The sequence below is a fragment of the Bombina bombina genome, chromosome 3 (assembly GCF_027579735.1).
Source record: "Bombina bombina isolate aBomBom1 chromosome 3, aBomBom1.pri, whole genome shotgun sequence".
Classification (NCBI taxonomy): domain Eukaryota; kingdom Metazoa; phylum Chordata; class Amphibia; order Anura; family Bombinatoridae; genus Bombina; species Bombina bombina.
Genome location: NC_069501.1, coordinates 535,655,921 through 535,680,426, shown reverse-complemented (window position 1 = coordinate 535,680,426; position 24,506 = coordinate 535,655,921). Strand labels below are relative to the sequence as shown.

General features: G+C 37.7%; 1 protein-coding gene across 1 annotated transcript in view; it reads left to right on the top strand.

Moving 5' to 3' along the window:
- The window catches only part of KIAA0319L (KIAA0319 like), a 336,519-nt gene that overhangs the window by 94,796 nt on the left and 217,217 nt on the right, over positions 1-24,506 (top strand). The window contains exon 4 of the mRNA XM_053706996.1: positions 8,010-8,518. Within this exon, the coding sequence (XP_053562971.1) occupies positions 8,010-8,518 (509 nt within the window). The remainder of the gene's footprint in view (positions 1-8,009; positions 8,519-24,506) is intronic.

The following is a 24,506-nucleotide window of genomic DNA, read 5'->3' as shown; positions in this document are numbered from 1 at the left end:
AAAGTTTCTAATTTACTTCTGTTTTCAAATTGGCATTGTTCCCATGATATTCTGTGTTGAAGAGATTGTTTTGTTCGTAACCTCACCTTGAGTACGTTTTTCTCTAATGAAAACCAACCAGTTAAAATCTGGACTGTGTCTACTAACAACACTGGCATAACGTTTGATATCCAATATGGAGCAGATTTTATTTCAACTGCAGATACATTCTTGTTATTGGAACTAGAAGTTGAATCCTCTACACTCTCTGAACCTAAAAATTCACATGTACGCTTTGTACCTTATTCACGGTTTTATCCTACACGAGCTAGAGGTATATTTTTGGATACATTCCATAAAAAAAGTTGAGACTTAAAGGATCATAATACTCATATGCTAACTCACTTGAAACTGATGCAGCATAACTATTAAAAGCTGACCGGAAAATATCACCTGAGCATCTCTATGTAAAAAAGGAAGATATTTTACCTTACAATTTCCTCAGCTCACCAGAGTAAGTTCTGTGTAAAAAGTTATACTTCAGCTGCTTCCCAGCTGCAGGTAAAAAAATAATTTAAAAAATTGAAGAAATGAATAGCAGCCAATCATCATCAACAGTGCTGAGGTCATGAACTCTTTTACTGTGATCTCAGGAGATTTCACTTAACTCATGAGATTTCATAGTAAACTTCCTTAAACTGAATAGGGAAATAAGATGAGAGTGCACAAAGCTCGCTCCTTTGTCTGTCCCAGGACAGACATACTGATTTGCTGCTTAGAAGTCCTTTACAATGAGATGTGGCTACTGAGGAATTTTTGAGCTAAAATATCTTTCTTTTTTACATAGAGATGTTCAGGTGATAATTTCTAGTCAGCTTTTTACAGCTATGCTGCATCACTTGGGTATCATGGCCCTTTAATGTCTCTCTCTGAACTCAACACTAATACAATATCAAATTTATCTGCAGATGAAAGAAATGCTATTTGCAAGCTTGTAAAAATCTTATCATTCGTCAAGCTGGTAAAGGGGGCAATATAGTGATAATGAACAGATCTGATTATATACTAAGGCCCCAAGACAATTGTCTGAAGTCACAGCCTATATTAAATTAAAAGCAGATCCAACAGTAATATTCAAGCATAGACTTAAAGACTTACTTGAGGATGGCCTAGAGCGTCCTGTTATAGACACATCCATATTTAAATATCTATTCACTCCTAATCCAGTTATGACCATATTTAATTTATTTCCCAAGGTGCATAAGTTTCTCAAACAGGTCACAGGTAGATCAATAGTAGCTGGTATAGGCTGCCTTTTTTGAGAACCTTTCAAACTGGCTAGACACCCTTCTAAAACCCCTTGTTGACTTCCCTCTCTGTTGAAAGACACAAAACACTTACTATCATTAATTCAAGAAATTAAATGGAACTCTGTAAATATATGGCTAACAGTAGATGTTGTATGGTTCTATATCACTATACCTCACTCTCTGGGCATCCATGCTGTGAAATACTTTTTGGATTACTTTACTTACTACTCCTCAGATCTAAAACTATTTATTATACAAGTTTTGAAGTTTTTGCTTAATCACAATTTTTTTTCAATTCAATGATAATTTCTCCTGAGACAGGGGACGCCTATGGGGGTGAAATTCACCCCCTCCTATTCCAACCTGTTCATGGGTTGGTGGGAGCTGTCCCATCTCTTTGGAGATATAAATCAATTCCGGGAACTGATTGTCATGTACCAACAATACATTGATGACTTGTTATTTGTATGGTCAGGAGATAAAGATCAAGCAGAGATATTCATGCAATATCTTAAACATAACCAGTGTAAACCCAGATTTACATATACCATAGAAAAGACGGAGATACCATATCTGGATATTGTATTGAAAGGTGAATCTGTAACAGGTACTGTCACCTCTACCCTATATAGAAAGCCTATATCATCTAATACTCTTCTGCATGCTAAAAGCTCTTACCCCAAGCATTGCCAGTTTGGCATAGCTAAAGGACAATTTGTCAGATTAAAACATAACTGCTCCAATACTTTGGATTTTCAAGGAGAAAGTAATGATTTAAAAAGTCATCAACTCCAAAGGGGTTATCCCAGTCGTGTCATTGACAAGGCATACATGGCAATTAAAGATATAGATAGACAATCCTTACTTATAGGTAAAAAAACAGGTACAGGAGAAACAAACAAATAATTTAGTTTTTGTAACTACCTTTTCATTCTAGTATACTAACGTGTGTAATATCGTCAAAAAGCCTCTTCCCATCCTTTTAGGAGATGACAACTTAGCCTCTAGTGTCAGAGAGGGCTGCCAGTTTGTAAGTAGCAGAAACAAGGCATTGGGTAACATTGGCTCCTAGTATGACCTGGTCTAATACCAACCAATCAAATAGTTCATCATGGCTCACATGCAAAGGGCACTACAAATGCAGTGGCAAAACATGAATATGTAAGGCATTCCAAGCTCACTCGACACAAAGGGTGTTTTCACTTGATTCATGCACTAATTGTAGAACTAAATATGCAGTGTTTCTTGCTTGGTGCCAAACCTCCAAATTACAATATGTGGGTCGCACAGTTGGAGAAACTCGTGAACGCATACGAGAACACCTTAACGATATTGATAACTCTGTACATTGTTCAGCTTTAGCCTCCCACTTTATTAATGACCATCAGGGCCGAACACAAACATTTAAATGGTGTATCATTGTGTATCAGAGAGTGAGAAAACCATACAGAGGAGGTGATATGCTCTCCATAATAGCAAAGAGAGAAGCATTCTGGATATTTACCCTGGAAACAAGAGTCCCCAAGGTTTTAATACTGAAACTAAAAAAGAAAAACAGTTAGAGACCAGCGCAAAATGACCTGAATACAAACACTTTTAACAAGGGGGATTCCCAATTAAACCTCCAAACAAAGAGCAAAAGTATAAAAAGGAGAAATAAGTGCGCAAAAATTCTAAAGTAAACAAGAACAAAAGGGGGTAGAAGTGTCAACAATAAAATTATCTCACTTAGAGTATAATATAGAATATCTCTGATTGAATGGCTACTATGTTTTCACACTTGAGAGACAGTGTTTGGCCTCCAAAAATTATGTGACTATAACCATGGAAATGAAACACACATAAATAAAAAGATATTTTAAACACAATTTATAATTTTCACAAAATAAAGAACAAGTATTTCTAATTAAAAAATCATATACCTCTCACTTCATATTTATTTCAAATTAAAATTAAAAAGCAAATAAAATTTGTATAAATCTATAATATAAATTGTAGATTAAATCTACTAAGGACCGGTCCTAATTCATAAACCTATTACACCTAATTCATAAAACTATTACACAAATACTTCAACAAATACTTCAACAAATAAAATACAAAAATGATTAAAAAGTTGTTACAAGCGATCAAAGTTGATACAAGCGATCAAACCAAATTTAAAATAAAATGTTGCTATTGGAAACTCCGTGGAACAGGCTCCCAAATCGATATCCAGAAATGATTATCCTTCGCAGGCTGTCCGTAGAGCAAATAAGCAAGATAAGCAATGGCGGTATTCTGATTTCTTCCAAACTTTTAGGAATGTCGTCTAGATCAGTGGTTCTCAACCAAAGTGACCTCAAGGCCCGGTAAATTTTAGCTAGACATGGCCATGGCCCGGTAGTTATATATATATATATATATATATAGTGTGCAGCAGGTGAGGACTGATCAGCCAGGCAAATAGGACCTGTGCCGAGGGACCAGCCAGTAGGGGGGCCCACAAATGGCATCTCCACGTATCCTGGTGCATTCCTTAAGCTGGAGTTTTCAGTTGCCCTCTCAGTAACTAAGCAAAAAAAGTGTGGGTTTAGAGGGGCCCTGGCGGGGGTCTGTCGCTGTGAGGGCCATGGAGTGTGGGGTCTGGCCCTGGAGGTTGGGTACCCTTTCTCTGGACCTTAATGTTGGGGGTCCTGGCTCTGGAGGTTGAGGGGCCTGTTGGGGGCAGGGCAGGGAGCCTACCATGTTCATTTACATAAAATGTAATACATTTTGGTCAGTGTGAGACAGTGTTCCTGGGACCTTGATTGGTATCAGTCTGCCCTTGGTGTGCAGTGGGGTAAGAGTGTGCAGTGGGGGCATGACAGACCGGGGCCCACCAGCAGGGCTATCACGGCCCGGCTGTTGAGAAACCAGGGTCTAGATGGAAGACAGAAATGTCCGCTTGAAATGGGCGTTCAAAGTAATTCAACAAACATTTGTAGGTACTTACACATTGATCAGCGCCTTCTGGTACTAATGTGCAAGTACCTACAAATGTTTGTTGAATTACTTTAAACGCCCATTTCAAGCGGACATTTCTGTCTTCCATCTAGACGACATTCCTAAAAGTTTGGAAGAAATCAGAAGACCGCCATTGCTTATCTTGCCTATTTGCTCTACGGACAGCCTGCGAAGGATAATCATTTCTGGATATCGATTTGGGAGCCTGTTCCACGGAGTTTCCAATAGCAACATTTTATTTTAAATTTGGTTTGATCGCTTGTATCAACTTTGATCGCTTGTAACAACTTTTTAATCATTTTTGTATTTTATTTGTTGAAGTATTTGTTGAAGTATTTGTGTAATAGTTTTATGAATTAGGTGTAATAGGTTTATGAATTAGGAGCGGTCCTTAGTAGATTTAATCTACAATTTATATTATAGATTTATACAAATTTTATTTGCATTTTAATTTTAATTTGAAATAAATATGAAGTGAGAGGTATATGATTTTTTAATTAGAAATACTTGTTCTTTATTTTGTGAAAATTATAAATTGTGTTTAAAATATCTTTTTATTTATGTGTGTTTCATTTCCATGGTTATAGTCACATAATTTTTGGAGGCCAAACACTGTCTCTCAAGTGTGAAAACATAGTAGCCATTCAATCAGAGATATTCTATATTATACTCTAAGTGAGATAATTTTATTGTTGACACTTCTACCCCCTTTTGTTCTTGTTTACTTTAGCATTTTTGCGCACTTATTTCTCCTTTTTATACTTTTAATACTGAAACTAACATTATAAACGTTTGGTAAAATAAAAGAGATATATTTGTGTTTAATGGGATATTGTTAAGTCAAAATAATAACATCAAAGAACAAAAAACTCAAATATATTGTTAGGTACCAAGTTTTATTCTTATCTTTTGAGAGGTGTTGTTTCTCTTTTGACATATATTCAAATGCCGATCAGTCTATGAGTAAGGTGATATACAGCCGAAATGCGTAAGACTGTTATGGTCTTTCCTCTTTGTTTTACCCATGTGTTGGAGACTGCTTTAAATAAAGACTTTGATTCATTTACCTCCGTGCCCATCTCTTTTGTACTTTAGTAAATAGGGCTGCCATCTAGTGCTCTTGCTAATGGATAACATTCTTGCAAAACTGCTGCCAGACATGCGTGCCCCTGAGCTTTTTTTCAACAAAAGAAACCAAGAGTACAAAGAAAATTTGATAATTTAATAAATTAGAAAGTTTGAAAAAAAATGTGACATGTTGATGTGGATTAAAGTGAACATGCTTGAAAATAAAGGAGAGAAGGTTTTTGGGTAAACTGTCCCTTTAACCACGGGACCCAAAATACCAGTGAATTTTCAGCATTTTTGCTATCCGTTCATTTAAACAGAAATAGTCTTGGATTTTTTTTATTTACCTGTCAAAACTCTCTATCTCCGCTCTATCTCCGCTCTATCTCCGCTCTATCTCCGCTCTATCTCCTCTCTATTTCCTCTCTATTTCCTCTCTATTTCCTCTCTATCTCCTCTCTATCTCCTCTCTATCTCCTCTCTATCTCCTCTCTATCTCCTCTCTATCTCCTCTCTATCTCCTCTCTATCTCCTCTCTATCTCCTCTCTATCTCCTCTCTATCTCCTCTCTATCTCCTCTCTATCTCCTCTCTATCTCCTCTCTATCTCCTCTCTATCTCCTCTCTATCATCTCTCTCATCCATTGATCTAGGCCCATTTTGGTATATTTCATGCCACCAGTGCACCGCCAAATGCGATCGAATAAAAAAAATTGTAAATTTTTTCACAAACTTTGCCTTTCTCACTGAAATTATTTACATACTGCTTGTGCAATCATGGCACAAATGGTTTTAAAAGCATCTCTGGGATCCCCTTTGTTCAGAAATAGCAGACATATTTGGCTTTGCCATTGCTTTACGGTAATTAGAAGGCCACTAATTGCAGCTGCGCCCCTCACTTCTATTATTCTCGGCAGTTATGGAGTTAATTGGGTAGCTTGTAAGGTTAATTTATTTTAGCTTTAGTGTAGAGATTAACCTCCCACCTTACACTTACCATCCCCTGATCCCTCCCAAACAGCTCTCCTCCCTCCCCCACTGGTCACCCCCATCTAAAGTACTGGCAGACAGTCTCCCCATTATTTTTATTATTATTATTTTTCTGCAGTGTAGGATCCCCCCCTAACCCTCCACCCCCTAAACATCTCTTACCCTCCCCCCTCTAACTATTGCCACCATCTCTTATTTTTTTATTTTTTTTGAATTTTGATTTTTTTTCTGTAGTGTAGTGGTCCCACCACCTTCCACCCCCCCTTCTGTGATCTCCATTTATTGACCTCCCTTACACCCCCAATCCCCTTTCTGTAGTGTAGCTGCCTCATTCCTTCCTGTCCCTCTATTATTTTTTTCTGTAGCGTAGGGCCCACCCACACTTCCCGCCGGCACCAGCAAATGATTGTTATAGACGGTGACACACATAATGTCACCGTCTGTAACAATCAGACATCTGCCCTCATATGGAACCAGAGCACCGATCACGCTCCAGGTTCCATATGCGACAGATGCCTGGAGCTTCAGGAACTCCAGCTCTCCGTTGTAACTTAACAGCCGAGACTGCTGGAGCTTCCTGAAGCTCAGACGTGTGTGTGTGTATGTATATATATGTATATATATGTATGTATATATATATATATATATATATATATATATATATACGTCTTGTGGTACGATAGGCAAGGTACTGCAAGATATTTATATACGTCTATTTGGTTGAAGGGGTTAACCAATTACTAGAGTCACAAGACTAGGGGACAATTTTAAATGATAAAGTTGGTGGTTTTCTTAGCTACAAATCTGCATCTACCAATGACTGGTGCTAAAACACCCTGTAGCATCTGCAAATTTGCCATAAATATGTTCATACTGTAATGACTATTGCATGGAAAATATGGATCATCTAAAAAGGTTTTTGTATGTTCACATTGCTCAGTCACTGAAACCCTATTACACTTTCCCTCTTCAAATGCAAAAATCTTTAGCTGGCAGTATTATTCTGATCGCTAAATCATGTCATCCCAAACCGCTAAATCTATTCCCAAGGGTCAGGTTTTGAGACTTAGACACAATTCTAGTACAGAAGAGATATATACACAACAGGGGAGGGAATTGATGAGAAAGGCTTATTGAAGTATAGTACGGAATCGGTGACCTAGAAATGTGAACATACAAGGAGGCCCTTTTCAGATTTGAATGTCAGTGGCAAATCCTGTCATCTCCAGACTCTAGTCCAGATTTTCTCCTACAAATAATGAAAGTGATAGGTGGAGTTTGACTATTGAAAAACAATTGCAGCAAACAAGGTGTTAATCTGTTCTACTATAGTTCATCTAATGATATATTAATTTATTAGAAGACTTCAGACAAAAGTAATTTCAAGATGTTTGCTATCCCTTTAAGCAGGCTTTTATATCCTCGTTTCAGTGAATACACAGCATGTGTTCTTCCTACTATTACACTGTTTATAAATAGACTGTTAGCTCTTTGAAGCGGGGCCCTCTTCCTCATGTACTAGATCTGTATAGTCTGTTATGTTTTTGTATGTCATTGGATACCCCTATCTCAGTACCCAGCACTACGGAATTTTGTGGCGCTATACAAATAAATGATAATAATAATAGCAATTTAATCAGATTCTCATGAGTTTCTTGGGATTTTTTTCCCCTTACAGGTGCCATTGAAAGTGATGATTTGTGTCACACAGCTGCAGTTTACCCTGGGTATAGCTTTAGGACCGATGCAGCCTTCATTAAGCTGGTGGATGGCCCACAGACCATGCACTCCTGCCAAGCACTCTGCTGCCAGAGCCACTTTTGCAATGCATTCTGGTATCTAAAGGAAACATGTATCCTTGCTGACTGTCAGACTGCACACAGGTGTTCCACAGCAAGGATGGAGTCTGGAGACTCAACGCTCGTGGTTCTGAAAAAATCTGGATTGGAAGCCGTAATACATCATAGGCCACAGTTTATAACCCAGCAAGATGTTCAGAATTTGATTGACTGGACTCAAATGTCAACAGAGCACAAAGACTTAACTCATCGGAGAAAAAGAGCTCTGAAGAGATTTAAAAGGGAAACCAATGGGATTGATGAACAGAATAATATACAGCAAAACATACAATTAAAAGCAAACAATCAAAGTGAGTCAACTAATCCAGAACCAAGCAAAACTGTCAAGGTGAGTAGCTGTGTAAAATCCACAGAATTAGATTTATTACATTTATGACAACAGGAAGACTATTTACTTTCTGAAAAGCTGAACATTTTTTATTGATACGAAAAGTATTTATTAGAGAGTATAAGCATTTATTTTATTAATTGAAATTCAAAATCTGAACGTATAGGGGTCAAACTTGTTTGTGTGCATTGATAAAGGAGTCTAGATCTAATGCTTAAAGGGACATTATACACCCAAAAAATTTGGGCTATTTAAATTAAGAATTCAAAGATAAAGTTTGTAATTGACATATATTAGCAATTTTTCTGCTAAAGCTTCTAAAATTGATGATAAAGTTTCACTACATAAGAATACATCTATAGCACACACTAACTGCAAAGCAAGGCTTTTTTCCTCGCTCCCTAACTAGTGTCCTTACAGCCAGCCCCCATGCTGGAGCCGCTAATACATGTCAATTACAATCCCCTCCCTGACTGTTCCACTGTGCAGGGGATCTCACTCACTGGGCCCCGTGCCCAACACCCCGTTTCCCCTTCCAATTGTTTGCTTGCCTGCCAGCTGTCCCCCTCCGTTACCAGACTGAGCCCGGCAAGAGTAAAGTTCTACAGGAGTGAGAAGGGCAGCGGGAGTGTGACATTGGATACCTTGGGGGACAAGCAGAGTGGGACATCAGGCATCGAGTGGGGGCAGCTGGAGTGTTTCTTCATGATCAGATCTTCACCAGTTCCCCCTTACACCACGCAATTTTGTCCAGATCTCCCACATGTGCAGATACTCCATTGCTGCCGGTGTGTGACATAGTGGAGCCTGTTGTTGTCTCTGGGAGTTGTGCACAAGGAGCCACAGGCAGTGGGCGCTGAACACCGTGCGGACCATGAGTGACAATGCCTGACAAGATGTCCAGCTTCCTGTATACTGGTGACATTGTGTCTTGGTATACGGAGGGCTCGGTCAATGGCTTCATCAGTACCCTGGGGTAAGACATGGGGCAGGGGCACTGGGCAGCACAGGTGTCAGTGTACTTAGCTGCTGGAGCATCTGCACATGTGGGAGATCTGGACAAAAGTGTGTGGTGTAAGGGGGGAACTGGTTAAGATCTGATCATGAAGAAACACTCCAGTTGCCCCCACTTGATGCCTGATGTCCCACTCTGCTTATCCCCCAAGGTATCCAGTGTCACACTCCCACTTCCCTTCTCACTCCTGCAGAACTTTACTCTTGCCAGGCTCAGTCTGGTAACGGAGGGGAACAGCTGGCAGGCAAGCAAACAATTGGAAGGGGAAACTGGGTGCTGGGCACGGGGCCCAGTGAGTGAGATCCCCTGCACAGTTGAACAGTCAGGGAGGGGATCGTATTTGACATGTATTAGCGGCTCCAGCATGGGGGTTGACTGTAAGGACACTAGCTAGAGAGCGAGAATAAAAGCCTTGCTTTGAAGCTAGTGTGTTCTACGGACGTATTCTTATCTAGTGAAACTTTATCATCAATTTTAGAAGCTTTAGCAGAAAAATTGCTAATACATGTAAATTACAAACTTTATCTTCTTTACATTCTTTATTTAAATAGCCCATATTTTTTGGGTGCATAATGTCCCTTTAAGACACAAAAAAGGTGTAATGAAACAACTTTGTATTATACATTATTTTGCCCCCTCTTCATGTAATTTTAGCTTTGAAAATTGTGCGTTTTCTAATTATCAGAACTTGAAATGCACCCTGCTGATTTGTCAAGGCTAACCCTACTACATAGATATCCTTAATTGATTTTATCAGATAACAACTGTAAAACAATACATGTTATACTAACATTAATGATTATGGTTAGCCCTTCTGTCTGCAGACTCAACCTGTGATTGGCTCCTCCAAATAAGGCAAATGGTGGGTGGATCTTGGCTTTTGAAAAAGAATTGCAGCAAACATATTTATTTGATTTAAAATAAATGTCTTGAAACTACGAAGTGTTAACTGAACCTTTAAATGCATAACTATAATACAGGTACTCGTGTTCTGGCAAAAATAACTACCATGCTTGCAATTACAGAATTGCATTCCACAGATGTTTCAAAAGATTCTTTGGAATGCAATTGCATAATTATAAGCATGCGCACATCCTTGGGTAGCTAATCTTGACAGAGATGAAAATGAGTCTCCTATTCAATATTAAAGCAGCGATGTCAACACGCGCATGCGTAGTTTAAGATTTTGGTAGCTAATTCAGAAAGTATATTTTCTAATTCTGTTACCCATGGCTCATGCGCACAATGGGTCCATTGACATTAAAACTTTTGTTTGCACTGTACATTTGCACATAACACTGTAATATATTCTGCGCTATGTGCAAATGTACGGTGCAAACAAAAGTTTTTATGTTAATGGACCATTACGCGCATATGCAGTCAACAGCCTTGGGGAACAGAATTGGAAAAGACACTGTCAGAATTAGCTACCAACAGCTTAAACTACTCATGCGTGCAATTAATACTGGTTATTAGGCGGAGCTGGCACTGCATTTCCAGCAGAAGTGTTTGCTATTTTGTAAAATAAAAAAAGTCAAGTAGTTCTTCAGAATACACGATGGAAATGATGCAGTGAATTTATTTTATTTATGTCTTATTGAAATAATGGCTTTATTAATGTTCCTCCCTTTCTCCTTGTTAAAATTTTTTTTTTTTACACAGAGGCTGGATTTTGTTATTTAATGTTTTTTTTATTTATTTCTTTATTACATGCAAAGGTTTTTAAAGCTGCTTTTCTATAAATAACCTTTCTTGTGCCCAGGGTTTTACTTTTCTCTGGATATCTGATGTGTTTGTTAGGGTTTCCTGGACCAGAAAATTAGAAGTGGAGCTAATCTGAGGTTGAGGTCTGGTTGACATGGTCATTGTTTTGGCCTGGCATTCTATATTGTTCTATACAGCATTGTGTTTGTAGATATCTGTATCTCTGTTCTGAAAGTTCCTCCAGCCTATCTTGTTCCATATTTTATAGACTGATTGGTCTGCATATTATGTTTTGTAATACCCGTACTGTTTCTGTTATAACAGACCCTCATAATGACAGCGGCTTTTCATTTTGCTTCTAGCCCCTCCTGTCCTCTATGGGTCTTAGGTTCCTGTAGGAACAAAGTAATCCTGAATTGATTTGTCTTTTTGAATGTAATCAAACAGTGTTTAACCCTTTAAGTGCTAACGACGGCTCTGAGAGTTTCCCACTCAGGTGCTAACGCCGTCGCTAGCACTCTCCCACCTTGAGGGAGAGCTGGGGGCTATCACCCGCTCCTACCCCGGCGATCGAGTGTGTATAGTGACAGGCATCGCCGGGACTTCACTTTTGCGCGGTGACATCACGCGCAATGACGTGATGACGTCACCACGCAACTTTATTTAAAAATGACAATGACAAGTATAGGGAAAGGGGGCATGCTGCTTAGAAGCCTGTATCTCAGGCATCTAAGCAGCTACGGATCCCCAAGACCCACCGTTGGAAAGGTAATCGCCTAACCTTTCCAAAGGTGTAAGTCTTGGGGATCTGAAAGAAAGAAAAGAAAAAAAGTAAAAAAAGAAATATATTTAAAAAAATTAAAAAATCCTGTAAATCAGCTTAGCACCCAGGTGGGAAAGTGCTTAGCACTCAGAGGAAATAGATATATGGTAAGTATAAAACTGTGTAAATCACTTCCCTTAAAGGGACATAAAAGAAGTTGGGATAGAGAGAAAATATAATATGTACTTTAATTACCTTACCCGCAAATTTATACTGCAGTGCCTCGCCATTAACTCTTTCTTTTAAGTTTTCGAATTGTACAGCTCTAACTCCCCCCACTCATTTCCTTCTATGGCTGTATCTATATCTACCTATGCTTTGGTAGAATGCAGGCTTGCATACTCATTATCTGCTGGAGCATGCCTAGAAGCATGTGAAATACAATGCCTGTGTTTCTGCTGATAGGGTGGGTGGCTCAGACTACTCCAGACAGCATTGCTATGTAACTAATTTTGCTTATTTTTGAAAATTAGTTTTTAAAGCAAACTATTTTTACTTAATTAGCCATTTTAGGATATGCACAGATCTCAACATGTTTTATGGCATTTTGAAAGAGATTGCTGCCTGCCCCGGTCCTTCTTAACCGTATGTTCAAAGATAGTGTAGATCTGGCGACGCTGTGTCCTTTCGGGAACCTGGCTGAATATTTATCCTTCTTGCTTTTCCCTTCACATCAATCACTTCAACCTCCAAAATATAATAATCCAAAACAGTGTAGTAACGTCACTCAATGGATAGAACCAATGGAAGATACTCACAAGATTCAAAATGAAAATCCTCTTTTATGTCCAGAATCACCAGCAAGACAGCGATAAAATACAGCTTGGTTAAAATCATTTAAAAAAACAATATTTAAAAGGTCTTGGCATTTCAGCAATTTTATTGCCTTTATCAAGAGCAAATCAAAAGTATATAAGGTAAGCTGTGATTTTGAATCTTGTTAGTATCTTCATATTGGTTCTATCCATTGTGTGATGTTACTACACTATTTTGGATTATTATCTTTTGGAGGTTGAAGTAATTGATGTGACCGGAAAAGCAAGAAGAATAAATATTCAGCCAGGTTCCCAAAGGGATACAGCGCAGCCAGATCTACACCTACACTAAATATGCTGATAGTTATGTATCTGGGAGTGATTTCGAAAGTATAATTCTCAATGCAAGTTTAGCCTTTGTGGTAAAATGTCTAAAGTGTATGAGCAGTCATGGGTCCTGTTATGGCAAACTCTATGGAAATAATTCTATTTGCTTGGCTTCACATTAAATGAATACAATTGCCCTTTTTCCAATAGTCCCTGAACACACATCAGGTGGTAGGGCAAAGCTCTATTACAGTTTGGGAATTCTCCAGCCATATTGAAGTGTTATTTCTACTGAAGCTAGTCTTCACAAGTGGGGTGCTTTTCAGAGTTCACTCAAGGCTCATGGGAAGCCGTTGTTTTGGACTTGAAGAATTGGCAGCTTCTTCTGAATCAGTTTGATAATCCTGTCTAGTTGGCCAGCATGATCCTGGATGGTTACATCAACCATTGGGGTTGTTTTTAAAGTAGATGTATGATTTCAGAAATTACAGCTGTTCTCAGGCAGAAATCCACTTCTTTTGTAGTTTCTTCATTGTGTATGAATATTAGAAGCAATCGCAACGTTCTTCTTAACAGGCTTGATGTTTCCAAAACTCTTAAACATGGTTTGTTCTCCATTCTGGTCCTAGAAGAGGTCCAAAAACTTCTTTGAACGTTTTGTTAGCCAAGTGGATTTGCTCTGTGATCCTTATAGTTTATAAGGTCAGGGAAGTACATTCTTTTTAAGGTCCAGATTGATTTTATGTGAGAGGGTGAAGCTTCCTGGGCCTATCATCATGAGGTTTAGTTTGAAACAACACCTCAGGATTGGCTCGTGGCCCTCTTCACATACTTTAAAGGGATATGAAACGCATAAAATGTCTTTATATTCAGACAGAACATACAATTTTTAAAAGTCTCAAACTTACTTCCATTATCAATTTTGCTTCATTCCTAAGATATTCTTTGTTGAAGAGATACCTAGGTAGGCGTCTGAAGCACTCCATGGCAGGAAATAGTGCTGCCATTGTGTGCTTTTGCAAAAGAATAACTCTTGCAAAACTGCTGCCATATAGTGCTCCAGACAAATGTACTCTCCTGAGCTTTTTACAACAAAAGATGAAGAGATCAAAGAAAATTTGATAATAGAAGTAAATTAGGAAGTTGTTTAAAAATGGTATGCTCTATCATTAAAAAAAAAGTGTCCCTTTAAAGGGAAATAAAAGTGACTTACATTTTAACAATTCAGACATCTAATATAAAACTACTTGACTCTCTTGGCATCTTTAGTTGAAGAACATATCTAGGTAGGCTCAGGAACATGCACATCGTTTGACATTATAAAGATAGTGCTGTCAAATAGTGCTCGACACATGCACAGTTGTAAACCTAGCTACTCTTCAACAAAGGATTCAACTATAATGAAGTAAATTTATTTACATTCTCTGTCTGATCCACTGACAAACCTGTACTACGGATATGGTTTTTGAAGATTGTGAAGAAGAAACAGATTTATATTTCTTGATTACATAATTTTATTTACACTCCAAAGTAGAACCATATAAGGCATGCCTTGCTTTGCATGATTTCTTATTGTACTTAGGACTGATATATATTTTGTGTCATTATCCTCCCTTTCTTTAAGTAGGTTCCATTTTGATTATGTGTTAAGTGTAGATTGTGTGTACAATATGGAAAATGTCAGTGGACAATGTGGTTGTTTAAAGTGCATGTGCTACTGGTCAGGCCCAGGCAAACTTGGCCTCTCAATTCCCTGTCCATGTCCACCAATCAACAAGCGCTACCCAGGTACTGAACCAAAAATGGGCCATCTCCTAAGCTTACATTCCTGCTTTTTCAAATAAAGATAAAAAGAGAACAAAGAAAAAAAAATGATAATAGGAGTAAATTAAAGATTTGCTTACAATTGCATGCTCTATCTGAATTATGAAAGAAAAAAAATTGGGTTTTATATCCATTGAGTGCTAAGCACTTTCCCACCTGGGTGCTAAGCTGTTTTAAGTTTTTTTTTGTTTAAGTTTTTTAATTTTTTTAAAAAAAGTTTTCAGATCCCCAAGACTTACACTGTTGGAAAGGTTAGGTGATTACCTTTCCAACGGTGGGTCTTGGGGGTCTGTAGCTGCTTAGATGCCTGAGATACAGGCTTCTAAGCAGCAGGCCCCCTGCTCCTATACTTAACGTGAATTTTAAATAAAGTTGCTTGTGCCGTCCCCGCACATAACGTGAAGCCCCGGCAATGCCTGTTACTATGCAGGCCCGATCGCTGGGGTAGGTACGGGTGGGAGGCCCCAGATCTCCCTCAAGGTGGGAGAGTGCTAGCGACGGCTCCGAGCCGTCGTTAGCACCAGAGTGGGAAACTCGGAGACCGCTCAGAGCCATCATTAGCACTCAAGGGGTTAAATGGATATACATATGTAAGAGCATTTCATCATTGCACTATTGTTTGTATACAACTGTGTGTTTAGTCCCTGCAAAGGTATTAAACACATAGTTAAAATTAGCTTCAAAGCAGCAGTGCACTATTGCGAGCTATAAGAACACATCTGGTGAGCCAATGACAAGAGATAAATGTATGCACCAATCAACAAATGATACCAAGGTGTCAAAGTAAATTTAATAAAATAAGTGAATTTAAAAGTGTCTTAAAATTGTATGCCCTATGTCAGTGTTTCTCAACAGCGGTCCTTAAGTACCCCTAACAGGCCAGGTTTTTTATTATAGCTGAACTAGAGCACAGTTGTAATAATCAGCTGATGGGTGAGAGCAGGTTAGTAACCATGGTTACTGATCAGCTGATTATTTCACTTGTGCTCTAGTTCAGCTATAATGGAAACCTGGCCTGTTGGGGGAACTTGAGGACCGCGGTTGAGAAACACTGCACTATGTGAATCAAGCAAGTTTCATTTTGAATTTCCTGTACGTTTCAGCTTACACTTTATAGGACATATGGGCAGATTTTATGGGCCTATGTTTTTTAAGATGTCAGTCTGTGCTTTTATTTACATACATATTTGCTTCCTTCTTTATGACATTGTGACGCAATACATTTATTATTAGATTTTTTTTTCCCCTTATCTCTTTTAAGTAAGCAGTTTGTTCACCAATAGTTTTCTATTAATATAGGATACTTTATGTTTGAGTCAGTTTGACACATGTTAAAGTTATTTCAATTTATTCTTTCGTATCCGTTGTTGAAAAGCATATCTGTATAGGCTCAGCATTACCAATGCACTGCTGCTCCTCCCAGAATTTCCTGAAGACTGTCTGGGATGCTGAAGGTTAAAGGGACATAAAACAAGTTGGGATAGAGGCAAAATATAATAATATGTACTTTAATTACTTAACCTACAAATTTATACTGCAGTGCCTTGCCATTAACCCTTTCTTTTTAGTTTCTGAATTGTAACATAGTAACATAGTAGATGAGGTTGAAAAAAGACCGAAGTCCATCGAGTTCAACCTATACAAATCTAAAATAAATGCAAAAAGCTCCAGTTAAGATTAAATAATCCCACTAAAAAGTGACCCATTTAATACTAGCAATCATATCCATGAATTTTGTTTATAGACAGAAATGTATGATTTATCCAAACAATTTTTAAATGTATCTAGGGTATTGGCATTCACTACCTCCTTTGGTAATGAGTTCCACAATTTTATTGCTCTTACAGTGAAAAAACGTTTCCGTTGCAGGAGATTAAATCTCCTTTCCTCTAACCTTAAATTGTGACCTCTGGTCACAAACAATTTTCTTGGAATAAACAGAGCTCCTGCCATCTCTGTATATGGGTCTTGAATATATTTATATAAAGTAATCATGTCACCTCTTAAGCGCCTTTTTTCTAAAGAAAACAGACCCAGTTTGGCTAGCCTCTCCTCATAGCTTAAATTCTCCAATCCCCTTATTAGTTTTGTGGCCCTTCTCTGAACTTTTTCTAGTTCTGCAATATCTTTTTTTTGCGATCGGTCCCCAGAACTGCACTCCATACTCAAGGTGAGGTCTTACCAGGGCTTTATATAGTGACATAATTATGCTTTTCTCCTTTGCCTCTTTTAATACATGCTAGTATCTTATTAGCCTTTGAAGCCGCTGCTCTGCATTGTGCACCCATCTTTAGTTTGTTATCTATTACTACCCCCAAATCCCTTTCCTCCTGTGTTTGGCTAAGTCTTGTCCCATTTAAATAATATGTTGCCAAAATGTAGAACCTTGCATTTTCCCGTATTAAATCTCATTTTCCATTTACCTGCCCATACTTCGAATTTGTGCAGGTCCCTTTGTAACGAATGTTCATCCTGTGCTGACCTAATGACCTTACTTAATTTAGTATCATCTGCAAAAATAGAGATGTCGCTATTAAATCCTTGCTCCAAGTCATTTATAAAAATATTAAAAAGAATAGGGCCCAGTACTGATCCCTTGGGGACTCCACTGATTACCTTTGTCCAATCTGAGTATGATCCATTTACTACTACTCATTGCTCCCTATCTTTTATCCAGTTATTTATCCATGAGCTAACATTTTCAGCTATCCCAGTCCCTTAATTTTGTGCATTAATCTCTCATGTGGCACTGTATCAAACGCCTTTGCAAAATCTAAGTACATCACATCAACTGATTCCCTTTATCTATAGTTTTACATACTTCCTCATAGAATCTAATTAAATTAGTTTGACATGATCTATTTCTCATAAAACCATGCTGATTAGAACTCATAATCTTGTTTACGCAAATATGCTCATCAATATAATCCCTTATAATCCCTTCAAATATCTTCCCCACTATTGATGTCAGACTAACTGGTCTATAGCTTCCTGGATCATCCCTACTTCCCTTTTTAAAGAGTGGCACCTCATCAGCTTTACGCCAATCCTGGGGTACCATGCTTGAGGATAATGAGTCTTGAAAAATTAAGAGTAGAGGTTTGTCTATAACAGTGCTAAATTCCCTTAACACCCTTGGGTGTATTCCATCTGGGCCTGGAGTTTTATTTACCTTAATATTATCCAATTTGTTCCTGATATCCTCTATACATAACCCAGTTAATGGTATAAACTAGCATGTTCTATTTTGTTCCAAAGTATCATCCAATGGTTCCTCTCTTGTGTTTACTGAAGAAAAAAACTGGTTTAGTACCTCAGCCTTCTCCCTGTCACTGTTAATCATGCTACCCTCCACGCAATTGTAAAGCTCTAACTCCTCCCACACATTTCCTTTTATGTCTGTATCTATGTTTATTGTTCTTTTGGTAAAATGCACAAATAAATAGGGATTATCTGCTGGAGCATGCATAGAAGCTGTGAACTCAGTTGAAATACAATGCCTGTGTCTAAACAGTGATAAGAGGGGTGGAGTTGGCTGCCCCAGGCAGCTTAGCTATGCAATTCATTTTGCTTATTTTTGAAAATTATTTTAAAATACTTGCCAGCAAATTTTTTTTTTTTAATGCAAACTATTTTAAATTAATTAGCCTTTTTAGGATATGCACAGATCTCAACCTGTTTTATGGCACTTTAAAGAGCTTGTGTGCAGTGACCCACTGGCTTTTTGTCCGTGGGGCAGTGTTTGCAGGGGCGAGGACGAGTTCAAATTATGGGCTGGACCACTTCATTAGGTACAGGTTGAACTAAGACAATGGATGTGTCTTGGTGGACTGTGGGTGTGGCTTTGGAAATCCTTTTAAACTGGGACACCAAGAGGCTGCTGGAGAAAAGTTGAACAGACCTCCCAACCCATAACAATCCATGTAGGATGGAGCCGGGGACAACATAAGCATTTGGGGGCCCGATGACCCAGCTCTCTTATTCCCCTTTCCCTGTATGCCCTGCCCCAACATTCAGTGTTACCTTTAAAAAGAATAACAGTAGATATTACACCTCCTAACACCATAAACACTTCTTCATAAACTAAATACAGGATATACATTGCACCTTTTCATAACCTCACCCCTGAAAGTGCGGGGGCCCCCAAAGTGCAGACGGGCACTCCTCAAACCATTCCCCAAGGGCAGGCCTGGATGGAAGTTATGCTACTGGGAGCTATCTTTTGATTGGTACCTCACCACCAGGCACTCACACAATTTTTTAAATTTGTTGTTTGTTTTTTTTGTTTGTTTTTTGTAGCTAGAGCTCTGTTTGGAAAACGGTTCAAATTGTTAGTTCACCAAAAACAATTGTTTTGAAATGGGTGGCGGAGCGCAGGGAATTTGAATTTCATATCTATATTAAAAAGTAAACTAAAGCACATCTTCATTACAACTGATGGATTAAACTCCATCTAAAATATCACTAACATTCCAGATCTGTTTATACAAAGGGGAACGTTTACTATCACTTTAATTTATGTGTAAGGACAGGCAGAAGTATGAGATCCTGTAAAGATACATATGTGCAAGGACAGGCAGGATTCACAGCTCAGGTTATTGTAGCAATGTATCTGTACTAATATGACAACAGTATTCTCACATGTTTCTATTACAATAATTAAAGGGACAGTCTACACCAGAATTATTGTTTTAAAAGATAGATTATCCCTTTATTACCCATTTCCCAGTTTTGCATAACCAACACAGTTATATTAATATACTTTTAACCTCTGTGATTATCTTGTATCTAAGCCTCTGCAAACTGCCCCTTTATTTCAGTTCTTTTGACAGACTTGCAGTTTAGCCAATCAGTGCCTGCTCCCAGATAGCTTCACGTGCACGAGCACAGTGTTATCTATATGAAATACTTGAACTAACACCCTCTAGTGGTGAAAAACTGTTAAAATGCATTCTGAAAAGAGGTGGCCTTCAAGGTCTAAGAAATTAGCATATGAACCTCCTAGGTTAAGCTTTCAAATAAGAATACCAAGAGAACAAAGCAAAATTGGTAATAAAAGTACATTGGAAAATTGTTTAAAATGACAAGCTCTATCTGAATCATGAAAGTTTATTTTGGCCTAGACTGTCCCTTTAATACATATAAAAGTAACCTAAAATCAAGTAAAAAGAGTAAACAATTCACGCCCTCTTAAACCACCAAGGGACATTGAATATGCTTGATTGCCATCCACGCACGGCATTCGTAATGACGGGGACATGCTACAGGAAGTCAGCAAGCGCATAGAACCGCCATCTTTGATAAAGCCTTTATGGCGTAACTAGAGGGGCCAATATGGAACACATGGGGTTCTGGTTTTAATATAGTATATGGACCTTACCACCATATAAGTTTTTAATGGTCATGATTGATAGTACTCCTTATTTAGTGCAGTGATTCATTTTTACTTTGAGCAGTGTTTGTATTGCATTAATATTAGTGGCAGCTAAATATAGCCTTTTGAACTAGCTTTTTGTATTGGCGCTTAGTCAAATTGATCATTTGTAAAAAAAAAATAATAATAATTTATGGTTAGCGCCTTATCTGTTATTATTTTATGTTTTATGGCTGCTAGCATTTAAAGGGACAGTCTACCATAGAATTGTTATTGTTTTAAAAGATGGATAATCCCTTTATTACTCATTCCCCAGTTTTGCATAACCAACACAGTTATATTAATGTACTTATTACCCCTGTGATTACCTTGTATCTAGGAACCTTCTTCCAGCCCCCTGATCACATGACTGTGACTGATTATTGTCTATTGTCTTAAATTTAGCATTGTATTGTGCTAGATCTTAAATAACCCCTTGTGCCTGAACACAGTGTTATCTATATATGGCCCATGTGTACTTTCTGTCTTTGTGTTGAAAAGAGATTTAAAAAGCATGTGATAAGAGGCAGCCCTCAAAGGCTTAGAAATTAGCATATGAGCCCACCTATGTTTAGTTTAAAGTAAGAATACCAAGAGAAAAAAGCAAATTTGATGATAAAAGTAAATTGGAAAGTCAATTAAAATTAAAAGTCCTATCTGAATAATGAAAGTTTAATTTATACTTGACTGTCCTTTAACAGTGAATGGTTTAAAGGACCAGTAAACACACTAGATTTGCATAATCAACAAATACAAGATAACAGGACAATACAGTAGCATTTACTCTGAATTTCAAATAAGTAGTAGTTTTTTTTCTAACAAATTTCAAAGTTATGTATATTTCCACTCCCCCTGTACCATGTGATAGCAATCAGCCAATCACAAATAAATAAAGATAATTTTTTATTAGAGATTTTGTGGCAAGTATGGTAATGAGTGCTTTTAGCTATATCGTTTTCTTTTTCTGAAACATTTTATTCATACAACTGTAGGTATACAGTACCTCTCCCTATAAATATATACATTGTTTAGATTTTTTAGATAAACACTACAAATCAGTGCTACTAAAATTTAAAGGGACAATCTACTCTAGAACTATTGTTGTTTAAAAAATAGATAATCCCTTTATCACATTCTCCAGTTTTGCATAACCAACACGGTTATATTAATACACTTTTTTTACCTCTGTGATTACCTTGTATCTAAGCCTCTGCAGACTTCCCCTTATTTTTTAGCCAATCAGTGCTGACTCATAAATAACTCCACAGGAGTGAACACAATGTTATCTATATGTCCCACAGAGCTAATGCTGTCTAGCTGTGAAAAATGCACTGAGATGAGGCATTCTTCAAGGGCTTAGAAATTGGCATATGAGGCTACCCAGGTTTATCTTTCAACACAGAATATCAAGAGAACAAAGCAAATGTGATGATAATGGAAAGCTGTTTAAAATTACATGCCCTATCTGTATCATGAAGCTTAAATTTTGGCTAGACTGCCCTTTTAAGTGCTGTTGACTTTTCCTCCAATTAGCAGCAAATGAATTTGTCCATTGCTCTAGTCTAAGCAATTGCTTCAGACAATTTGCAGCATTTTGCACAATACGTAGCTTACACTGTTTTACTTTCAGCCTTCATAGGCAGCTTGGAACAAACAGGATTTGTTCAGCAAAGGCCAAAGAAATAATGAATGTGTATTGCAGTGTTGTTTAATTTTACTTAAAGGGACATTGTACACTAGATTTTTTCTTTGCATAAATGTTTTGTAGATGATCCATTTATATAGCCCACCTGGAAGTGTTTTTGTAAAAATATATAATTTTGCTTATTTTTTAATAACATTGTACTGATTTTCAGACTCTTAACCAAGCCCCAAAGTTTTAGATGTATACTGTCGATTACATGCAGTTATATGAAAATTTGTGTATACTGTCCCTTTAATTAGTTTCTTTACAGCAAAACAACATTTTAAATTCAATGTCCCTTTTATAAGCTTTCCATTCTTGCCCGAGTGGGGTTTCATACTTATGTACATACTGCTGTCTTATTGAGGACAATAGTTTTCTAACAGAAGTTGAATGCAGCTCTGGTGGGCTTGCATTGCCTTGGCAAGGAGCTGTACGATGTTTGCCAGTTCTCTGTTTTACGCCTTTGTTTGGCGATATGACCAGCAGATCAGAGGAGGCTCGTATTCTGTACACTTATCTGTCATCTCGAGAACAGGATGTGGTGCTGAGCCAGCAAACACTGCATCAGGATATGTATGACTTACAGCAAGCAAACAAACAACTTCCACACCTGCAACCATTTTAACTGCTTCATTACTATTAAAGGGACGTGAAACACTAACGTGAAAGATAATACAAAAAATGTGTAATTGTACGTAGTAAAACAAAAATGCAATATATATTCATATTTTATTTTGTCACATTTTTCTGTAATTTTACTTAGAAAAGGGGGGGGGGGCAGTTCCAATACTGGAAATAGGAAGTGCACACAAACTAGCCTCAGCAGAGGGGATAACATAACTTACTGCATAACAAAACAGTGGCTGTCCTTGTCTGTTGCAATAACAAGTCCAGATTAACTCCTCCAAATAGGGAAAGGGGTAAGGGAGTTTAGCCAACAGTTGCAGCAAATAAGGTGTTAATGTATTCAGAGTTATTAATGGGACAGTGTACACTTTAGTCATTTTAAAGGCTTACCTTAGATTAAGCTGCAAATAGCCTCATGCACCCCCACTTTAAGATGACTAAGGTGTAGACTGTCCCTTTAAGTATAATTGATATGGCAATTTATTTAAACTAGAGAAAACTGTTATAATCACAAGGTGATTTTGTACCTTTTTAATCTTTATTGAAAATGTTAAATGCACAAATCAACAGTGAGTGATTAGTTTAACTCACTGGTTTTCAAACCTGCCCTCAGGCCTTCCTAACAGGACAGATTTTGAGGATATCTGAACTGGAGCACAGGGGAAAAATCAGCTAATTAGTAAACCTGGTTATTTTACCTGCTCTTATTCAAGATAATCCTGAAAACCTGGCCTGTTGGGCAAGCCTGAGGACAGTGGTTTAGCTGCATCAATGCAGAAATTGGCCTGTACATAATTTACAACATTGTTTTGAGTTGTGAGAGGTTGCTTCTGGGTAGCACAGTTAGTTTTGTGTAGAGATCAGAGGATATGGTGGCTAATAGAATAAATGGTAGTGTGCTGTTTGTACATGGGGCCTGATGGTGGACAAATCAAATTGACTTCGAGACTGGTTATAACATGGGAAGCCCACAATAATAATGAGAAGCCAGGCCCCCTTTTTTAAGGGGCCACACTGGGATTTGGTATATTCAAATTTGTAAACTAAAGTTTGGAACCAGAAATACATTTTTAGGAGTCCTCATGCTATTGGTGCACAGCTTGAGACAGTGTATAGCTGGTCAGTTGGTAGCTCTTGTAACTCTTATAGGTTATTAAAGGGATTTATACATTTATATACATTACCAATGAATCACTATATTTCAAAAGCTCTTTTTTGAGAATAAATGTTTTGAAAGCATTTAAGACTGTTGTTTTGTTAACAAGATGTGCATTGTTCTGTAGTCTAGGGAAACACCCCTTAAAAAACCTTGTGTGCTTTGTTTTCTCTCATTTGCTGTGGTCAATTATATATAGATGTAAATGAGCTACTGCACATTGTGTAAGAGGAGCATGATTCTGAAATCCACTGCAGACTTTTTTCCTTAAAGGGACATGAAACCCAATTTTTTTTCTTTCATGATTTACAAAAAGCATGCAATTTTAAAGAACTTTCTAATTTACTTCTATTAGCTAATTTACTTAATTCTCTTGATATCCTTTGCTGAAAAGCATATCTAGATAGACTTAGTAGCTGCCGATTGGTGGCTGCACATAGGTGCCTCGTGTGATTGGCTCCCCCATGAGCATCACTAATTATTCAACAAAGGATATCTAAAGAATGAAGCAAAAAAGCTAATAGACGTAAATTGGAATGTTCTTTAAAATTGTATTCTCTACCTGAATCATGAAAGAACATTTTTGGCTTTATTGTCCTTTTCAACGGACATTGTACACTAAATTTATCTTTGCATAAATGTTTTGTAGATTCATTT